Genomic DNA, 15,778 nt, shown 5'->3' with positions numbered 1-15,778 from the left:
TCATATCTACCCAATGTACAATTACTTTCAAACGCCACAACCAGCTACACATGTCCAAAAAGGATCAAGAATACAATTTGTTATTAATACGGAATTTCGGTAACAGTAGTTGTACAATAGACATTAATGTTTTCTATGTGAACCATTCATGAATAATTCAAACAATTTCAGGAACCTAATGACGACTGAAGCGGCTCCTTTGATCTATGACTACTATAAGGTGAGCAGTAATTTCTCTAGTCTGTTGAATGATGTGATTAAATGATCATTACAAAGGCACGAGTAATGAAAAGCTTCATATTAAGAGGAAAATTATTTTCCTACACAGCAAGAGCAATTTGTCTGACTTGAAAGAAATTGCACACATTTTAAAGCTTTCCGTGAAAACACCAACAATTATGGAGAAGAAAAAAATATTTCCGTGTAGAATCGGGAAAATACTGATTATCGCTTTGTTTGAGGAAATATAATAGCATGGCAATATTGTAACATGGAACGCTGTCATTTTCAAGCATCTGATGAATCGCCCTTTGACCTATAAAAAGAAAGAAATGTGATAGCTTTGAATAAGACACTTATATACGATGTAATTTAACATTGATTTTTGTCTTATTTTCAGGACAAACTAATAAGAAAGGGAATGGTTATATTGAGAGAAAACATTAAACATGAAACAGGTATATCTTTAAATTAATGCTGTATTTTCTATAGCCATCTGGTTTCTCCGTTGTTTTATCAATTTTCAAAAGCCTGCACGTCCTTTGAATAATAAGTGGTACTGCCCAAACTGAATGATGGACCAACACACAAGGAAATGATCGGGCAAATCTTTTCCTATAATAACTAGCATAATTTTACCAGCAGAACAGACGTTAAAATATCGCCATCGGTTAGCGTAACGTTAAAACGTTACGTTTGAGCTAAGGTTGGAGCAAAATAATGAGAATTGAAGTGCGGAGACACTTGCTTATTTTCAATCTTCTTATTCATTTAACTTTTAGCGTGCTGAATTTCTTTAATGGACTGGTCCATCATTCAATTTGGGCCATACCACTTACCATTCAAAGGGGTGTTCACTGAAAATTTACTGACTGAATAGCGAACAGTGCAGACATTGATCAGCCTGCACGCAAGCTTATTTTCAAACTTTTGAAAAGTATTCGCATTGAAAACCTAATGAAATTTTGTCTTGATTTTTATATTTGCTTGGCGGCACTTTGGTCCAAATTTCATAGAGAATTGTACGACCTTGCGTACAATATTATTCCTCTGCATATGGACATATTATTAGTATAGTTTTTGCTAATTTTAGGAATGTCACTATTAACAAAATTGGGAGAAGAGTGGAACTATTTCTACGGGGAAATCTTACCAGTGTTGCAAGCACTCTTGTACCCTGTGAAAGTAGGTATTCAAGAAACATTTTCAGCACTTCAAACTACTTTAGTAACTTAAATGCGATAGGAAGGTCGTTCTTTTGACATTTTGGTATCGTACACGCAGAAAGAAGTTGCAGTGACATTAAACAGTCCGGCAAATGTCTTCAGTCTGGCAAGCTTTATAACTGTTGATTGGTTACACACAGAATTCAAATTCGTATTGAAAACTTTAATGAAAAATGTAATGAGTGAGTTAGATTTTACGGTGAATCGTCACAAAAAGGTCATATATTGCCGAGAAGAAGTTATATTGAAAACGTAAATTGTAAAGCATATTAAATAAAATGAATTATGTAAAACTGTATATATAGTGTTAAAAATATCAGTTGTTAACATAATAATAATACAAAAGATGTGAATAAAAATATGCCTATCTGCTTTAAATAAGATAAAACTGAAACTTTTTCAAATAACTTTTTCAAAGAATGAATATTGCTGCAAAAGATTTAATCTTCTTACATGTAAAACAATTAAATGAAAGAAAGTGATTGATATGAACACACAGGGACACTTAATAATAAATTGTGAACATTCAGGGACAGTCAGTTGCTTATAACTGTCATCATTTCCTTTTTCAGACGAAAACATTAACGGTAAGAGAGGTGGCTTTACTGGAATTTAGAAACACAGTTCTTCTCAAATTACCTGTTAAAGGTAGGATTTTTAACTGTTACTCGGTAATTATTATCACCTAGAACTAATAAGGAATTTAGTGAAAAGTTAAATATGAACAATTTTCCTGTTCACTTCAACAAGACAGCACTTTATATAAAAAAACCGTGCATTTAAAATATTTTGAAATACTGCATAACTTAAAGACCTAGCAAATTAAAAAAAGGAATCAGTAAGTTTTACCTGGCTCACCCATTCATGTTTATAAACCATTGTCTGACGAGTGGCAAACGCTTTCGCAAAATTGTTTATCAGGCGAAATGTTTAAACAGTCCGGAACATTTTTAAACGGGTTTTGTCCAAGTGTTCAAGACTAAGCAGAGAGGTTTTCGTACTGGTGGTTTGATTCAGTTCCTCAAATCGTTCATGCGTAAATGAGACGCGCCATGAGAAAACCAACATAGTGGGTTTGCGACCAGCATGGATCCAGACCAGCCTGCGCATCCGCGCAGTCTGGTCAGGATCCATGCTGTTCGCTTTCAAAGCCTATTGGAATTAGAGAAACTGTTAGCGAACAGCATGGATCCTGACCAGACTGCGCGGATGCGCAGGCTGGTCTGGATCCATGCTGGTCGCAGAACCCACTATGTTGGTTTTCCCATGGCACGGCTCATTATGATTTCCAATTTTAAAGAAGCGAAGTATACACTCCTGTAAAAGTTGACAGTTTTGTTCTCAATTAATTTCAGTGCATATTACATGTATTTATTTCCAAATTTCCAGACGCTTTGCAAGAATTTTCACAGTCTGATCCGAAATCTCCCGCTACACAACAGATGTTGTTAGTTTTGCACGGTGTTCACGAGTATCCATACACAGATAACTCTATAGAGTTAGAGAAACTGGTTGCCAGAATAATTTCCCCTCATTTAGGAATTATGGGATTGTACTGCGGTGGCAGTGAGCCTGAGATAAAAAGTAATTTCAAACCAACGCCAAGACTTCCAATACCTGTGATACGTATGTATTGCACTTTATATAACACGTTTATGATAGCTTTGTTTATTTACTCCTTTTATTTTTTTTCTACTTTCTTTTTATGTTATTTCATATTTCGAAACAGAACTGTTTAGGAAAGTGAATTAACATGCGGAAGGATATTTGCAGCTATTCTATAACCTGCTTAATTTGATTCTCAACAGAAAAATAGAAAATAGAAAAAAATGCTCATTTTGGAACAAACCCAATCTCATTTGTTTGTTAAAAACACCTATATTACATTCCTTTTATAAAATAAAAGCTTTTGCATTGGAGATTAGAAAATATGTAAGTTTGATATGCGTATGTTACGACTATATTCGTAGTGTTTAAATGTCATTTTTTCAGAGATCTCAGACGACACGACTGAATCAGACGACGAAATAACGCAAGTAGACCCAAGATTGAAGAGAGCAGGTCTTTCTCCACAGGCACTCCGCTTACAGCACAAAAGAAGTTCGGGACTACTTTACCATCCCCTGCTAGCAGCAGTTAGAGAACAAGACAGAGGCCAAATGAGGAGATACAGTATAGCCACCTCCTGACAAGTAACCTTGCAGCTAGGAGATACAGTATAGCCACCTCCTGACAGGTAACCTTGCAGCTAGGAGATACAGTATAGCCACCTCCTGACAGGTAACCTTGCAGCTAGGAGATACAGTATAGCCACCCCCTGACAGGTAACCTTGCAGCTATTTAAGAACAAAACAGAGTCAAGATCAGGAGATATCGTAAAGCCACCAACAGACAGGCTGTCATCTTTTCACTGTTAAAGAACAAGACAGAGATCAGATCAGGAGGTACAATATTGCTACCTTTTGACAGACTAACATCTTCACACTGTTTAACAACAAGGCAGAGTTGGATCAGGAGATATAGTAAAGCTACCGCCCGACAGGCTGTCATTTCGCCACTGTTTAAGAACAAGACAGGGTCAGATTAGGAGAGCTACCACCCGAAGGGCTGTCATACTAATACTGTTAAAGAACACAACAGGGGTCATAACAGGATGTACAGTATAGCCACTTCTTCACAGACGTATACCTTGCAGCTGTTAAGGAACAAGACAGTGACCAGTTCAGGAGATATCGTATACAGCCATCACGTGACAGGCTGTCTACCTGCTGCTGTGTTCAATACATCAACGTTAAATTAGTGCAATTTCAACAGAGCAACATGACCAGCAATTCTGACATTTGCGTTTTGCTTTGGATCAGTTAAAGTTTGGACCTTGGTAGTTCATGAGGTGCTGTTAAAAGATTTGTGAAAACCAAAGTCTTTTACCTTCAATGCGGAACTACTTATGTCAAAGCGACACTTCTGTAATGCGCAGTCTAACCAGTGCGACAAATTAAAGTGAGCCATTAAGCCAGAATGTTCACGGAAACACAGGATTAAACTTTGTGATTTTTACTCAGCAAAAACTAGCTGAGATGTGTACTGTGTAGTACAAAAAAATGGAAGCTTTTAACGCGATATCCTCGGACAGATTGCGTTTGAATGATATATGCAGTAATTAAACTTTAAAAAAGAAATGAAGTGTGCATACAGGTGCTCAGGGAAACTGCGCAAAGGGCAAAATGAATTGTCATCTTGCCTACAAAATGTATTGATCTCATTTTCGCGTGAACAATTTTTTGTTTTGTTGTATTACACACATACCATAAGGCGATTTGTCGTCATGTGTGGTGTTTGATATGAACGGATAGATTGACAGTACCTTAACTTTCAAAGTTTAAAAGAACATAAAGATACTGCAATTTGATTATGAAATTCTGTATTCAAGAAATTCGTGGCACTTCATAGTAAAATATGTTATACTCAGTATTGGTGTTAATCTTGTAATGCATAAGGCAAGTAAAAAAATCAAGTTCATGTGCTTTTCATTATCATTGAATTAAACAAGTCAAATATTGTACCCCGCCTGTAGTTCCACATCTAAACCGATTAAAATGCAAAATGTTGCATATGCGGCATCATGGCGGCGCAACACAAAAAGTAGCAACGCGATATAAAAAAAAACATTGACGGGGTTTCGTGACAATGAAATGAGCCTAGTATAAAGATTTTCTAGGTTACTCTTTGTTCGGTGCAGCCGTATTAAGCTCGTTTTGCCCGGAAGTCAAAAAGCTCTCTACAGTCAGTAATACGTCGTATGAATTACAAGTTTTTTTTTAGACTGGGAAACTAACTTTGTAAGGCATCTTTTGATTGGATGATATCGCATGAGAAAGGTTAATGAAATACTATTGTGTTTTCAGGCTTCCATGAAGTGCTACTTTTATTACGTAAACAGCCCCATCAACACCAACACAGTTGTTTCTGACTCAAAGCTGATACCTTCTCTCGGGCATTTTCGCCTTTTTTCTATCGATAACACACTGTTACTCTGTCTAGTAACATTGCACACCAACCTTAACCTGCAGTCGTCACAGATGTAGTCCGAGCTTGCCACTATACTTGATGCCTTTCTCTCTAGTTCTCTCTTCCACAGTCTTCTTGATACCTGCACTGACGCCGTGCCTCTAGGATGGGAGTGCTCCACCATACATAGCTGTTTGGACAAGCTTACATTATTTTGTAATGACCTTTGAATCTTGTACGACACCTATAATATCTCATCAGTTGCGAAATTACGGGATTCCATACATATCTTTATACATATCACTCTGTAAAATCCAACGGAAGTAAAATTTTCAAAATATTTTAATTATTCTTAATTGTTTTTAAATATTTGTTGATGGCTTGTTATAAAACATTCATGATATCTTTGATACTATAGTTTGGTTTTAACGTTTGAGAGTTCAGTTTATAGACTCGTCTGTTGATTAGGGAAGTCAGCATGAGTTGCTTATAGAACCACTACTAGTTATGAATACATTGTAATTTGAATATCTAGAGTAGTGGTTGCCTGGCGGATTGTTTCATCGGCGGCTGGCGTTCAATACTCATGCGACTCTTTTTTTTTCAGTGAAAAAAATTAAATGTAATTAAATCTATTTCTTTAAATGGTACAAACTACTGACCGTGGAAGTATACAAAGACGAAATTCATTTGTTCTTATAATATTATGTAAAACGAACACTTTGATTGTAGTTTTAAAAGGGCTCTAACAAACGTTATATATCTGGTATTTTTCACGCAGTATAGTCACTAATAGTGTATTAGGTAGTTTTCAATGTGACGTCACCAGGATATACTTCCTTTTTTTCTAGTAAGTTTTTACTTCTTTCAAGACTTATTATTGATTTATTGTACAAAAGTGGGAAAATTTCATTTGATAAGTGATTTCTTGCTGTTAATAGTGAATTTACCTCCGAAACAGAAGGGGTAGAGTTAGACATCTTTAAAAATACTGAGTTATATGCGCTAAAAGTTCTCTATTTTGCCTTCATTCTTTAAATTACATATTGTGGAAGAAATGTAGGTAGGTTTTACTTCTGTCCCAAGGTTATTTTTGAATGAAGTGAGCAAAATTCAAAACAGACCCGCAGGATTCGACCTTAATTTTTCAATGTTGGAGTTAGAATTCTGTCTCATTAAATCCGTTTACTTGAGGTACCCTAGAAAAAATGATATTGACAGTTTTATTTTAAGTTTTATAATTGTTTACCAATAGTTTGGTGTTTCTTTTATAAAAAAATAATGGTAAAATGAGTTCTCAACAAACGTTTTGGATAAAGGCCATCACTTTGAAATTTGTCTCTACTTGAGCTTGAGAAAATACCATGAATTATACAAAATTTATAAAAAAACGACACGGTAAAAGTTGTTTAAAAGTTGCAACATAGTGCGAAGCACGCTCAACTGTAAGAATATACCAATCAAATGCCATTTTTTAAACATTACTATTAGGGGTCTAATACCTTAAAACAATTTATGTTTGAAGCAGATAATTCAAATGATAATATAATTAAGGTGAAAGTAAGTACATCAACACTTTTACCAAGCTTTGTCGAACTATAGTCCAGCTAAAATGTAAGAGATGCTATTACATGGAAAAAAGAGATGAAATTATCAAGAAGGCATATTTTGTCGTCAGATAGAAGTTTGGATGCTATGCCACCAGAACAAGATGAAAAATAAGGTCGAGATGTTATGTTATGGATATATAAAATACGAGGGTTATTCTAACAAGAAATATCTTTAAAAATGATGGTCGGCGAATTGTAATAAGGAAAGAAGTTTATGAATTTTTCATCTAACATTCATCTTTCATCTAACATTTTTCAAATTGCAAAACTAAACACCGCACTTTAACAATTTAAATGGTTCTCTTTTAATTTTTTGCAAAGGTTTCGTAGGGTTGCAATTTTGTTTCGTTTATCCTTAGACGAATAATTACAGCAGTAGTTTGATGAAGATTCATGAAGCGGTTCATGAGAAGAGGTCATTTAACGTGTTTATATTTTTAGCTAAATTGGTCCCTATCCCCATTTGTAACAAAATAGCAGGAGACCTTACGATATTGTTACACATCGAGTTTGATAAAAATCCATTACATTTTAGTGGTTAATGCGAAGAAAGGCATATCTACTTTAAGCTATAGTGGTCCCTAATAGGGCCCAAGTTCCTATATAAATAAATTTGGAAGAGGACCTTATAATGATGCTCCAGACCAAGTATGGCAAAGATCCACCAAGCTGTTCATGAGACGCTGTATAAAGGCATTTCTAGTTTTAGCTCTAGCATCCCCTAAAAGGGGTCAAATGTCCCAGCTGAACAAAGTTGGCTGCGGGCCTAATAAAGATGCTACAAATCAAGTTTGATTAGAATACATGAGAAAAATCAATTAAAGGAACTTTTTTATTTATTTTTTTTATTTATTTCTAAAATAGGCCAACTGATCCCGCTTTAACAAATGCATATTCGCTATTCATGAATCTTTGGACAATGACGTCACACCTATAAAAAAGTGAAGGTCAAGCAAAAAATACAATTGAAATTATTTCAATATTTCTGTTTCATAAGCAAAGTTTGACCGTAGTCATATCACATAGATAAACTGTATGCAGCGTACCTTCATTTCAGTGTAATGAGATTCAGTCATTATATAGCATATACATAATAAAACAGATTTCAACTGAGTTCAATATTTGCATACCATACTAAAGAAAAATGTTCATATATAATAAATCAGTTAAATAATTTATAACAAATATATCAAAGCAAACAAGTACTCATTTTAATATGCAATCTAAATAAGTCACAAAAGCAAGAAACCTTTTTATATACAGACGGCAATTGTAACAAGGAAAATCTTTTAAAAAGCACTTCTCTACATAAAAGACTCTTATCACACCCTTATTCATGTGATACGTAGACCGTATTCAGCTCTTTCTTTAATTTGATATATGTTGGTATTTGAACAGGTTTTATCATATTTATTAAACTTACTTATCATTTTGAGATATATCAATATTCTTGCTAAATATACTGAGCCAAAGTTAGCTTTAAAACAGCGTCGTTTAGTCTACATTTCACTCAGCGTAGCACAATCAACAGAGTGAAAGAAATTGACACTCTCGTCCAATCAGGCAGAGTGTTGCATAAATCTTCCATTTTGATAAATTATCTATAATGCGTTATCAAGTAGTTTGATTTGCAAACTCAGGTCACGTGGCATAGGTAACGAATTCGTTCTTAGACGGCGTTCGCCGAAAAATAATGACAATCGCGCGCTTCCGTAGATTTACATGGATGATACATGAATGACATCTATATAATCCTGCGAAGTTTTATTGAAAACTATTGTACCGTTTCGGAGATATTTATTTTTGTATAAGGTGCAGTCATATACATTAAGCAAAATACATCCAGCAATGAAAAGCGAACAAAAATCTGAAATTATAGCGTACATTTAAGTACGTTGTTCTTTAGAAACTCCTGCAAGGCAGATACTCAGTGAACTGTATACTTCATATGGGAGTGTGCAGTATCAGAGAAAAATGTTTACAGATGGCTACGTAAATTTAAAAATGGTCAGGCAGTCTTTGAAGACAGGCCTCGACCTGACAGGTCCAAAACAGCTGTGTGACGTCAAAGAAGATTGCTGCTGTAAGACGCCTAATTGATGAAGACGCCAGGTACACGGTGTCCGAGCGTCTTTTCTTTTAGTTTTTAGTTTATACTAGCTCGAACCCACGACCCCTGGATTGAGCGGCCGACACCTTATCCACTAGACCACCGCTCCGCTCATGACAAATGAGAGATCTCATGAGATTCTCACTAAGCACTTGGGCTTAAGAAAGGTTTGTACCAGATGTGTGCCTCGCGTGTTAACCGAGGAGCAAAAGACCAATAGGACCAAATGTGCTAGAGAAATATTAATAAAACCCGGCCCGGCCCAAACAACGGAAATAGCCGATTCCGATCGTACGGAAACCACCGGAAACCGACGATAGGCTAATATAATTACGAATGATATCGTGTCGATATCATCTTATATCAGTCACATAATAAATTTAGTGTTTATATATTTATACTCATAGCTTTAAAGTCAAAGTCACGTTCTCTTGTTGACCAATAGTCAATATTTCTAATTTAACTCGCACTGTAGGACCGCTTTCATTCATATTTTCCTTTCCCCCTCACCAGTGGGTAGGGAGGGGGTGGGGGTGGGGGGGTTATCGTCTGTAAACAATGTTCCATTTTCAAATAAAGATTTAGATAACAAGAAAACAAATAAACAAACCAAATAATAACATATAGCATATATACTTTATATATAGATTTTACTCAATACTTCAACATTAAGGATGTGTACGCCGTACTAAAACATTTCATCCCTAAAGTTGGCAGAAACGTATCATTTAATAGGATTCTTGGACAAATATGTTACAAAAGATACAAATATTTATAGGTGTAATTTTATTAGTTGACGTTTAGTACTTGATGAATGACTGAAAATTGCTTAGGAATTAGGATTACGTTGCTTTCTATTGCAAGGACGAGCCATACATTATGGTACTCTATAAACCGAATTGAACGCATGACGGTCCTCGTATTTAAATGATTTTTTTTTTAAAAGTTGCAACTAATCTCTGAAGTTTCATAATCTGACTTACTTAAATTGTATTCAAATTAGACCATAGTTCAAAACCATATAGAGTAGAATCGAGATACATATTTTACTTACTAAAGAGGCTGCTATAATCGGATTAAGGCATTTATTTAGCTCGTCATAGCGGCATTTTAAACTTTTATCCAAATCAGACAAAAGGTCACGCGGTTATTTTATTTCCTGGTCTGGGTTAGGCGTTCCGGGCTAAGATTAAATAGTAGTTGCGTTAACGTTCGGGAACGGTTGCCAAATGAAATAGCCATACTGATATGATCAATGAAGTCGGTAAGAGTATGTAATATTTAACATTTGTTGTTGAGAGGTCTGACAAAGGTATGTCGTCTGCTAACGCTGTAGTACCCGTCGGATAAGTTTGCGCATCCCATAGTAACTTGTCCTAAGTTCGTTTATTAAATCATTTATGAACAGTTTGTAAACCAAGACGAAACAATCCCAACCTGAGGATTCTTTGGTGTACTGGATAAAAGAACCTTATTCTATCGGCAACAACCGCGGCAGTTGGACATGCCAGTGTTTCCGGTTTATCCAATTTTATATCATTTGTAAAAACACAATTGATCTAAACAGTTTGTCATACTTCAATTCTTCTGAATTTCGGTATATAGACTCCCGTAAGTTACAGAATGCAGAGACTGGGCTATGGAAGCCCTGGAGGGACACTTGACTTCCGTACTTCCAACTTCTAAATTCTAACTTTTGCAATTCTCACTTCCAACTTCTGGACTTCTTACTTCCTACTTCTAACTTCGGCACTTCTGACGTCTAACTGTCGCATTTCTTACTTCCGACTTCTGAAGAGGGAGAATTGGAACGGTCAGATGTTTTGAAGTTGGAAACCAGAAGTCAGGAAGTTAGAAGTGCAGAAGTTGGAAGTCAGAAGTGTGAAAGTCGAAAGTCAGAAGATGAAAGTTGGAGTCAGAAATAAAAAGTTTGAAAGTTAGAAGTTAGAAGACAGAAATCAGGAAGATAGAACTTAGAAGTTTTAAGTCGGAAATTGAAAGAGTGCAAGTAAGAAGTCAGAAATGGGGAAGTTGGAAGTAAGAAGTGTGGACGTTGGAAATCAGAAGTCAGAAGTCAATAAGTTAGAAGTACGAAGCGTGGAAACTGTAATTAAGAAAGGTGAAGTTTGCAAGTTATAAGGTAAAGTGAAGAAAGTGGAAGGAAGTCAGAAGTCGGAAGCAAGGTAGTTAGAACTTAGAAGTGACGAAGTTGGAAGTAAGAAGTTGGAAAGGTAGAAGTCGGAAGTCAGAAAGTTAGAAGTCAGAAGTGCGAAAGTTAGAAGCTGGATGTGAGATGTCGAGAACTTGCAAGTGAGAAGTTCAGAAGTCAAATGTCCCTCCAGTGCTACCATACTGGGCCACAAAAACTTTGATACGCATTTTGCAGTTTTCTGGGGACTTATTTTCCAGTTACTCATTAATTTGATTATTAACTTTTTAAATACTTCACTTGTAAATAAATGGAAATAAAATCTATCATTACATGGTTGCGTTCTTGCTTTTCCATTACCACTGAATCATGACTTGTATAATCATTTCCATTTTACATTTTAGAGCTATTTTACCTTTGTTTAACTAAGATGAAATAGTCTTATTTGTTATTTTCCAGAAGGACACACCCCTCCATCTTTATGTGTTTATTAAAAATCGTATCAAAAGATGGTGCTTTATTATGTTAACTAATGTTTTTAACTTTTGGTTCACAAAAGTTACTTTCAGGTCTGCAGTTTTAAATCCATTTCTAATCTGTGTTCAGACCCTATGTTTTGTTCACAAGAGATAACTCCTGAGGTTATTCAATTTTGTATAATTATGTCCTTTTTCTTCTCAAAACACTGGTAGATAATCAGAGCCAATACTATATAAAGGCTTGGCTGGTTTTGGCATAGTCTACATAACTGGACAAGTGTGGGTAGGGGTCATTACATAAGATTCTATGCAAAACATGATTGCGATTTTCTACTTCTGTTCCCATGGGAACGCCAGTCTTAACTTTAGAGGCAAGGGTATTGAACAATTCTTGGCGTTTCGGGTTTTGAACTACTGGTGTCCAACCTCCATATAAAATTTTAAGACTCTAGCGCAAAGCGTTCTAGTTATTGGGAGGAAACCAATTTCCTTTACTAGGCCCCGAACACAGAAATATAAACACTGATATACAAAATACGGTGGTATTGTGAATAAAAAATTGGTTTAATATACCTTGCAGAGCTACTTCCTTAACTTGTTTTGATAACACCCCTACAACAATAATCGAACCAACCATAATAGTCCTGTCAAAAATTGGCGGCAAAATGTCTTTTGAGACACCTTTTGGCAGGTTACATCCTTTCAGGGGGGGTGTTCTCTAACAAATTTCACAACTGCCCGTTAAATCTTTTTAACAATTACTACAATGGATAAATGTAAACTCAATCATGAATAATGTAAACGTCAAAATTGAGAAGTTGTCAGTTTATAGTACAGACTTACGTTTTAAAGTTATATTCATATTGCTGTACACCCCCATTTTAATAATAGACAAACAAAAGAGCAACTGCAATCGGAAAACTTCCAATATTTCCGCATTGCGCAGCATAAGTCACAGGTCACTTGTTCCTGCAACCAATTACTGAATTCGTAACATATTGATCTCGGTTTGCGGCAGCTTCCCGGCTTTTCGTATCATACTAACACACACTTGGGTACCAAAAAAAAAAACAAAAAAAAAAAAAAACAATACATAGGCTTGGAGCCGTAGCTCCAAGCCAATAACAAAATTATTTAAAAAAAAGATTATCTAGTCGGTAGCCAGACTAATCCATTTCCTACGCGCTTTTTTTTTTTTTGGGGGGGGGGGGGGGGGGGGGGGCAGTATGTGCTCTTCATATAATTTCGCCATACATAATATCTCAACGTCTCTTGTCGTTATCCTTGACAAAGGTGCTTTAAGGGAGGATTTATATCTATCTACATGCTCTTGTTCTACTTTATGCCAAGCAAAGCTTAACAATGTGTTCTTTTTTGTTATATTTGTAAATGTTATTTATAAAGGGATTTATAATGGAATTTTAAGCTCTACTAAAATAGGCAAGTGATCTGAAACATGTCAATTGCTAAAGCTGTCGAATAGGCCTTCACTTTTTATAATAATTAATGACTGTTTAATATTGACCATTGCTTGCGAATGCCTTTCATTTCTACACGTTGTAATTTTAGTATACATGAACTACAGATAAAACTTGGCCCTTGAGCCATGGCTTTTTAGAAAAGTGTCTTTTTCCACATGAAATATAATTTTGATGATGTTTATTTTTCTGATATTATTTCAAGTAAACTAAAGGTATAAGTTTGAGGATTGTCTTGTTTTATTAGTATTGTATATAGGATCTGGGGACCATTTCTTTCAGAGGTCAGAGCGTAGGGGTCAGATTCTTACTAAAGTTATTCACGTGTTTTGAATTTTAAAATAAATAATAATATGAGGCATTAAAGTAGTACGGACGAAAACACAGACAATACTGCAGCTGGAGTAAAGTGTCATATAATTGTAATTATTATTAAAATTGGCAGGGGTCTGTATGTAAAATATCAAAATAAACCACTTCTTAGGCCTGTTATTAAATCAGAACTGTACGAAAAGATTTGTATTGAAAAACACCAACCAGATTTCGTCTGGTGCGTTGAAAACACAGTGTACAAAATCAGGATTGTAAAAGAGTTGACAACTTATAATCATAGTTAAAGGTATGCAAAGCATTTTTTGCAATATAACAAAATGAATTCATTGATCGCGGCGATCATATTGAATAGGACAAGTATATGCGCGCTGGGGAAAATATTTCATGATGGACCTGTGAATTCTTTACTTATGGGTGAAACAGGTCTCATAAGCGTAAATACGACTAGCTTCTACTGATTATAAAACATACCGTACGATTTGTTGTGAATTAAGGTTTAGGAGTATATCACCAAAACACAGAAATTTTTGATAAACGAACAACATCGTTACCAATATTTTACCTGACCAGTACATGTTCTGTCGTACTGTCCCGTACTTAAAAGATTCTGAAATAGTTATCCCCCTTTGAAAATGAATGCCATTTGTAAAGAAATAAAAGTAAACAATTGCTGAAAACTGTGTTCCACCTATTTATGTGAAATTTCAACACTCGCACGCTATTGCAAATGCATCAAAACAAACATGTGTACCAGTTCTTTGAAAATGCTGAGTTTTTAAAGGCGCTTGACTGCCCAGAAGTGGGGCCCCTTTAGGCAGACCTTTTCCGGAATTCAATGTTTATATCAGTATACTGACACTTGTTTTGTAGCTTTTGTAATGATAGCGTGTATATTACTCTACAAAACAAGTGTCAGTATACTGATATAAACATTGAATTCCGGAAAAGGACTGCCTAAATGGGCCCCACTTCCGGACAGTCAAACACCTTTAAAAAAAACTCACCATTTTCAAGGAACTGGTACACATGTTCGTTTTGATGCATTTGCAATAGCGTGCGAGTGTTGAAATTTCACATAAATAGGTGGAACACAGTTTTCAGCAATTGTTTATTTTTATTTCTTTACAAATGGCATTCATTTTCAAAGGGGGACAACTTTTTTAGAATATCTTAAGTACGGAACAGTAAGGCAGAACATGTACTGGTCAGGTAAAATATTGGTAACGATGCTGTTCGTTTATAAAATATTTCTGTGTTTTGGTGATATACTCCTAAACCTTAACTGTTGTTGTACTTTTAGTAGTTCAACTGCCACCCTTGTTTAAGAGCAACATTTAAAAAACACGTTTTTTTTTATCCTCAAGTAATAAGTAAGTAGACTCGCCGAGTTTAATCAATCTAGACGCATAATCTAACTTATACATAGAGCGCTTACTTCACCCGATTTACATTCGGAACATTTTCACGCGTTTCGGGCTTTATCGTATGTTTCACATGGGATTTTTGAACCGTCCAAAGATGATGGAAATGTTTGTCTCATTGTTTATTTTTTTTTTAATAAAAATGTTACTGCTTTCATTGTCTACCACTTTTTCCCACCCTTGCCCTGAGTTTGTACACTGTTCAGACAATTGTGCTCTGTTGAAATTTAACCAAACACAAGTTTACCTGCATAAACAGAAAGCATGATATGTCACCATGCGCGGATCCAGATGGGTGGCGGGGGGGGGGGGGGGGGGGGGACCGGGGGTCCGGACCCCCTCTGGAAAATCTTTAAAAAAGGAAAGAAGACAAGAAGGAAAGAAAATATTTTTTTCGAAAAAGGCAACATTAGGACTGCATGTAAAGTATATGCGGCTGCTGCTACATACGACCCCGACATAATTCATATTATTCATCTAAAAGAAACTAAGAATTTTACCTTCAAGAAAGCTTGATTTTATCATTTTCCCAAATTTAACAGGTTAGTCCATAAAACTGACCCAGAATGCAAAAAATGAAGTGCTAAATTGCAAAATTTCCAGGGCGGGTGGGGGGGGGGGGGGGGGGCAGGGGATCGGACCCCTCTGAGAAAATTTGCTGTGTCCGTGCATGGTCACTATACCTGTCCAGTACTGGACATTATGGTAAACGCTTCTTTCCTGCACAAATGACAATTTCGCAACT

The 15,778-nt window shown here is 35.7% G+C and overlaps 2 protein-coding genes across 6 annotated transcripts in view; one reads left to right on the top strand and one right to left on the bottom strand.

Moving 5' to 3' along the window:
* The window catches only part of LOC123552346 (proline-rich protein 5-like), a 59,570-nt gene extending 54,606 nt beyond the window's left edge, over positions 1 to 4,964 (top strand). For all 5 annotated transcript variants that reach the window (XM_045341939.2, XM_045341935.2, XM_045341943.2 and 2 more), the window contains 6 exons: positions 172 to 220; positions 620 to 677; positions 1,313 to 1,404; positions 2,018 to 2,093; positions 2,835 to 3,071; positions 3,438 to 4,964. In XM_045341939.2, coding sequence (XP_045197874.2) covers positions 172 to 220; positions 620 to 677; positions 1,313 to 1,404; positions 2,018 to 2,093; positions 2,835 to 3,071; positions 3,438 to 3,634 — 709 coding nt within the window. In that variant the 3' untranslated portion in view covers positions 3,635 to 4,964. The remainder of the gene's footprint in view (positions 1 to 171; positions 221 to 619; positions 678 to 1,312; positions 1,405 to 2,017; positions 2,094 to 2,834; positions 3,072 to 3,437) is intronic.
* LOC123552342 (uncharacterized) overlaps positions 1 to 15,778 on the bottom strand; it is a 469,144-nt gene that overhangs the window by 139,860 nt on the left and 313,506 nt on the right. The gene's annotated exons all lie outside the window — the stretch shown is intronic.

This window comes from Mercenaria mercenaria, chromosome 4, assembly GCF_021730395.1.
Source record: "Mercenaria mercenaria strain notata chromosome 4, MADL_Memer_1, whole genome shotgun sequence".
In the NCBI taxonomy this organism is placed as follows: domain Eukaryota; kingdom Metazoa; phylum Mollusca; class Bivalvia; order Venerida; family Veneridae; genus Mercenaria; species Mercenaria mercenaria.
The sequence above is the reverse complement of the archived record's forward strand: the minus strand, read 5'-3'. Positions and strand labels throughout refer to the sequence as shown.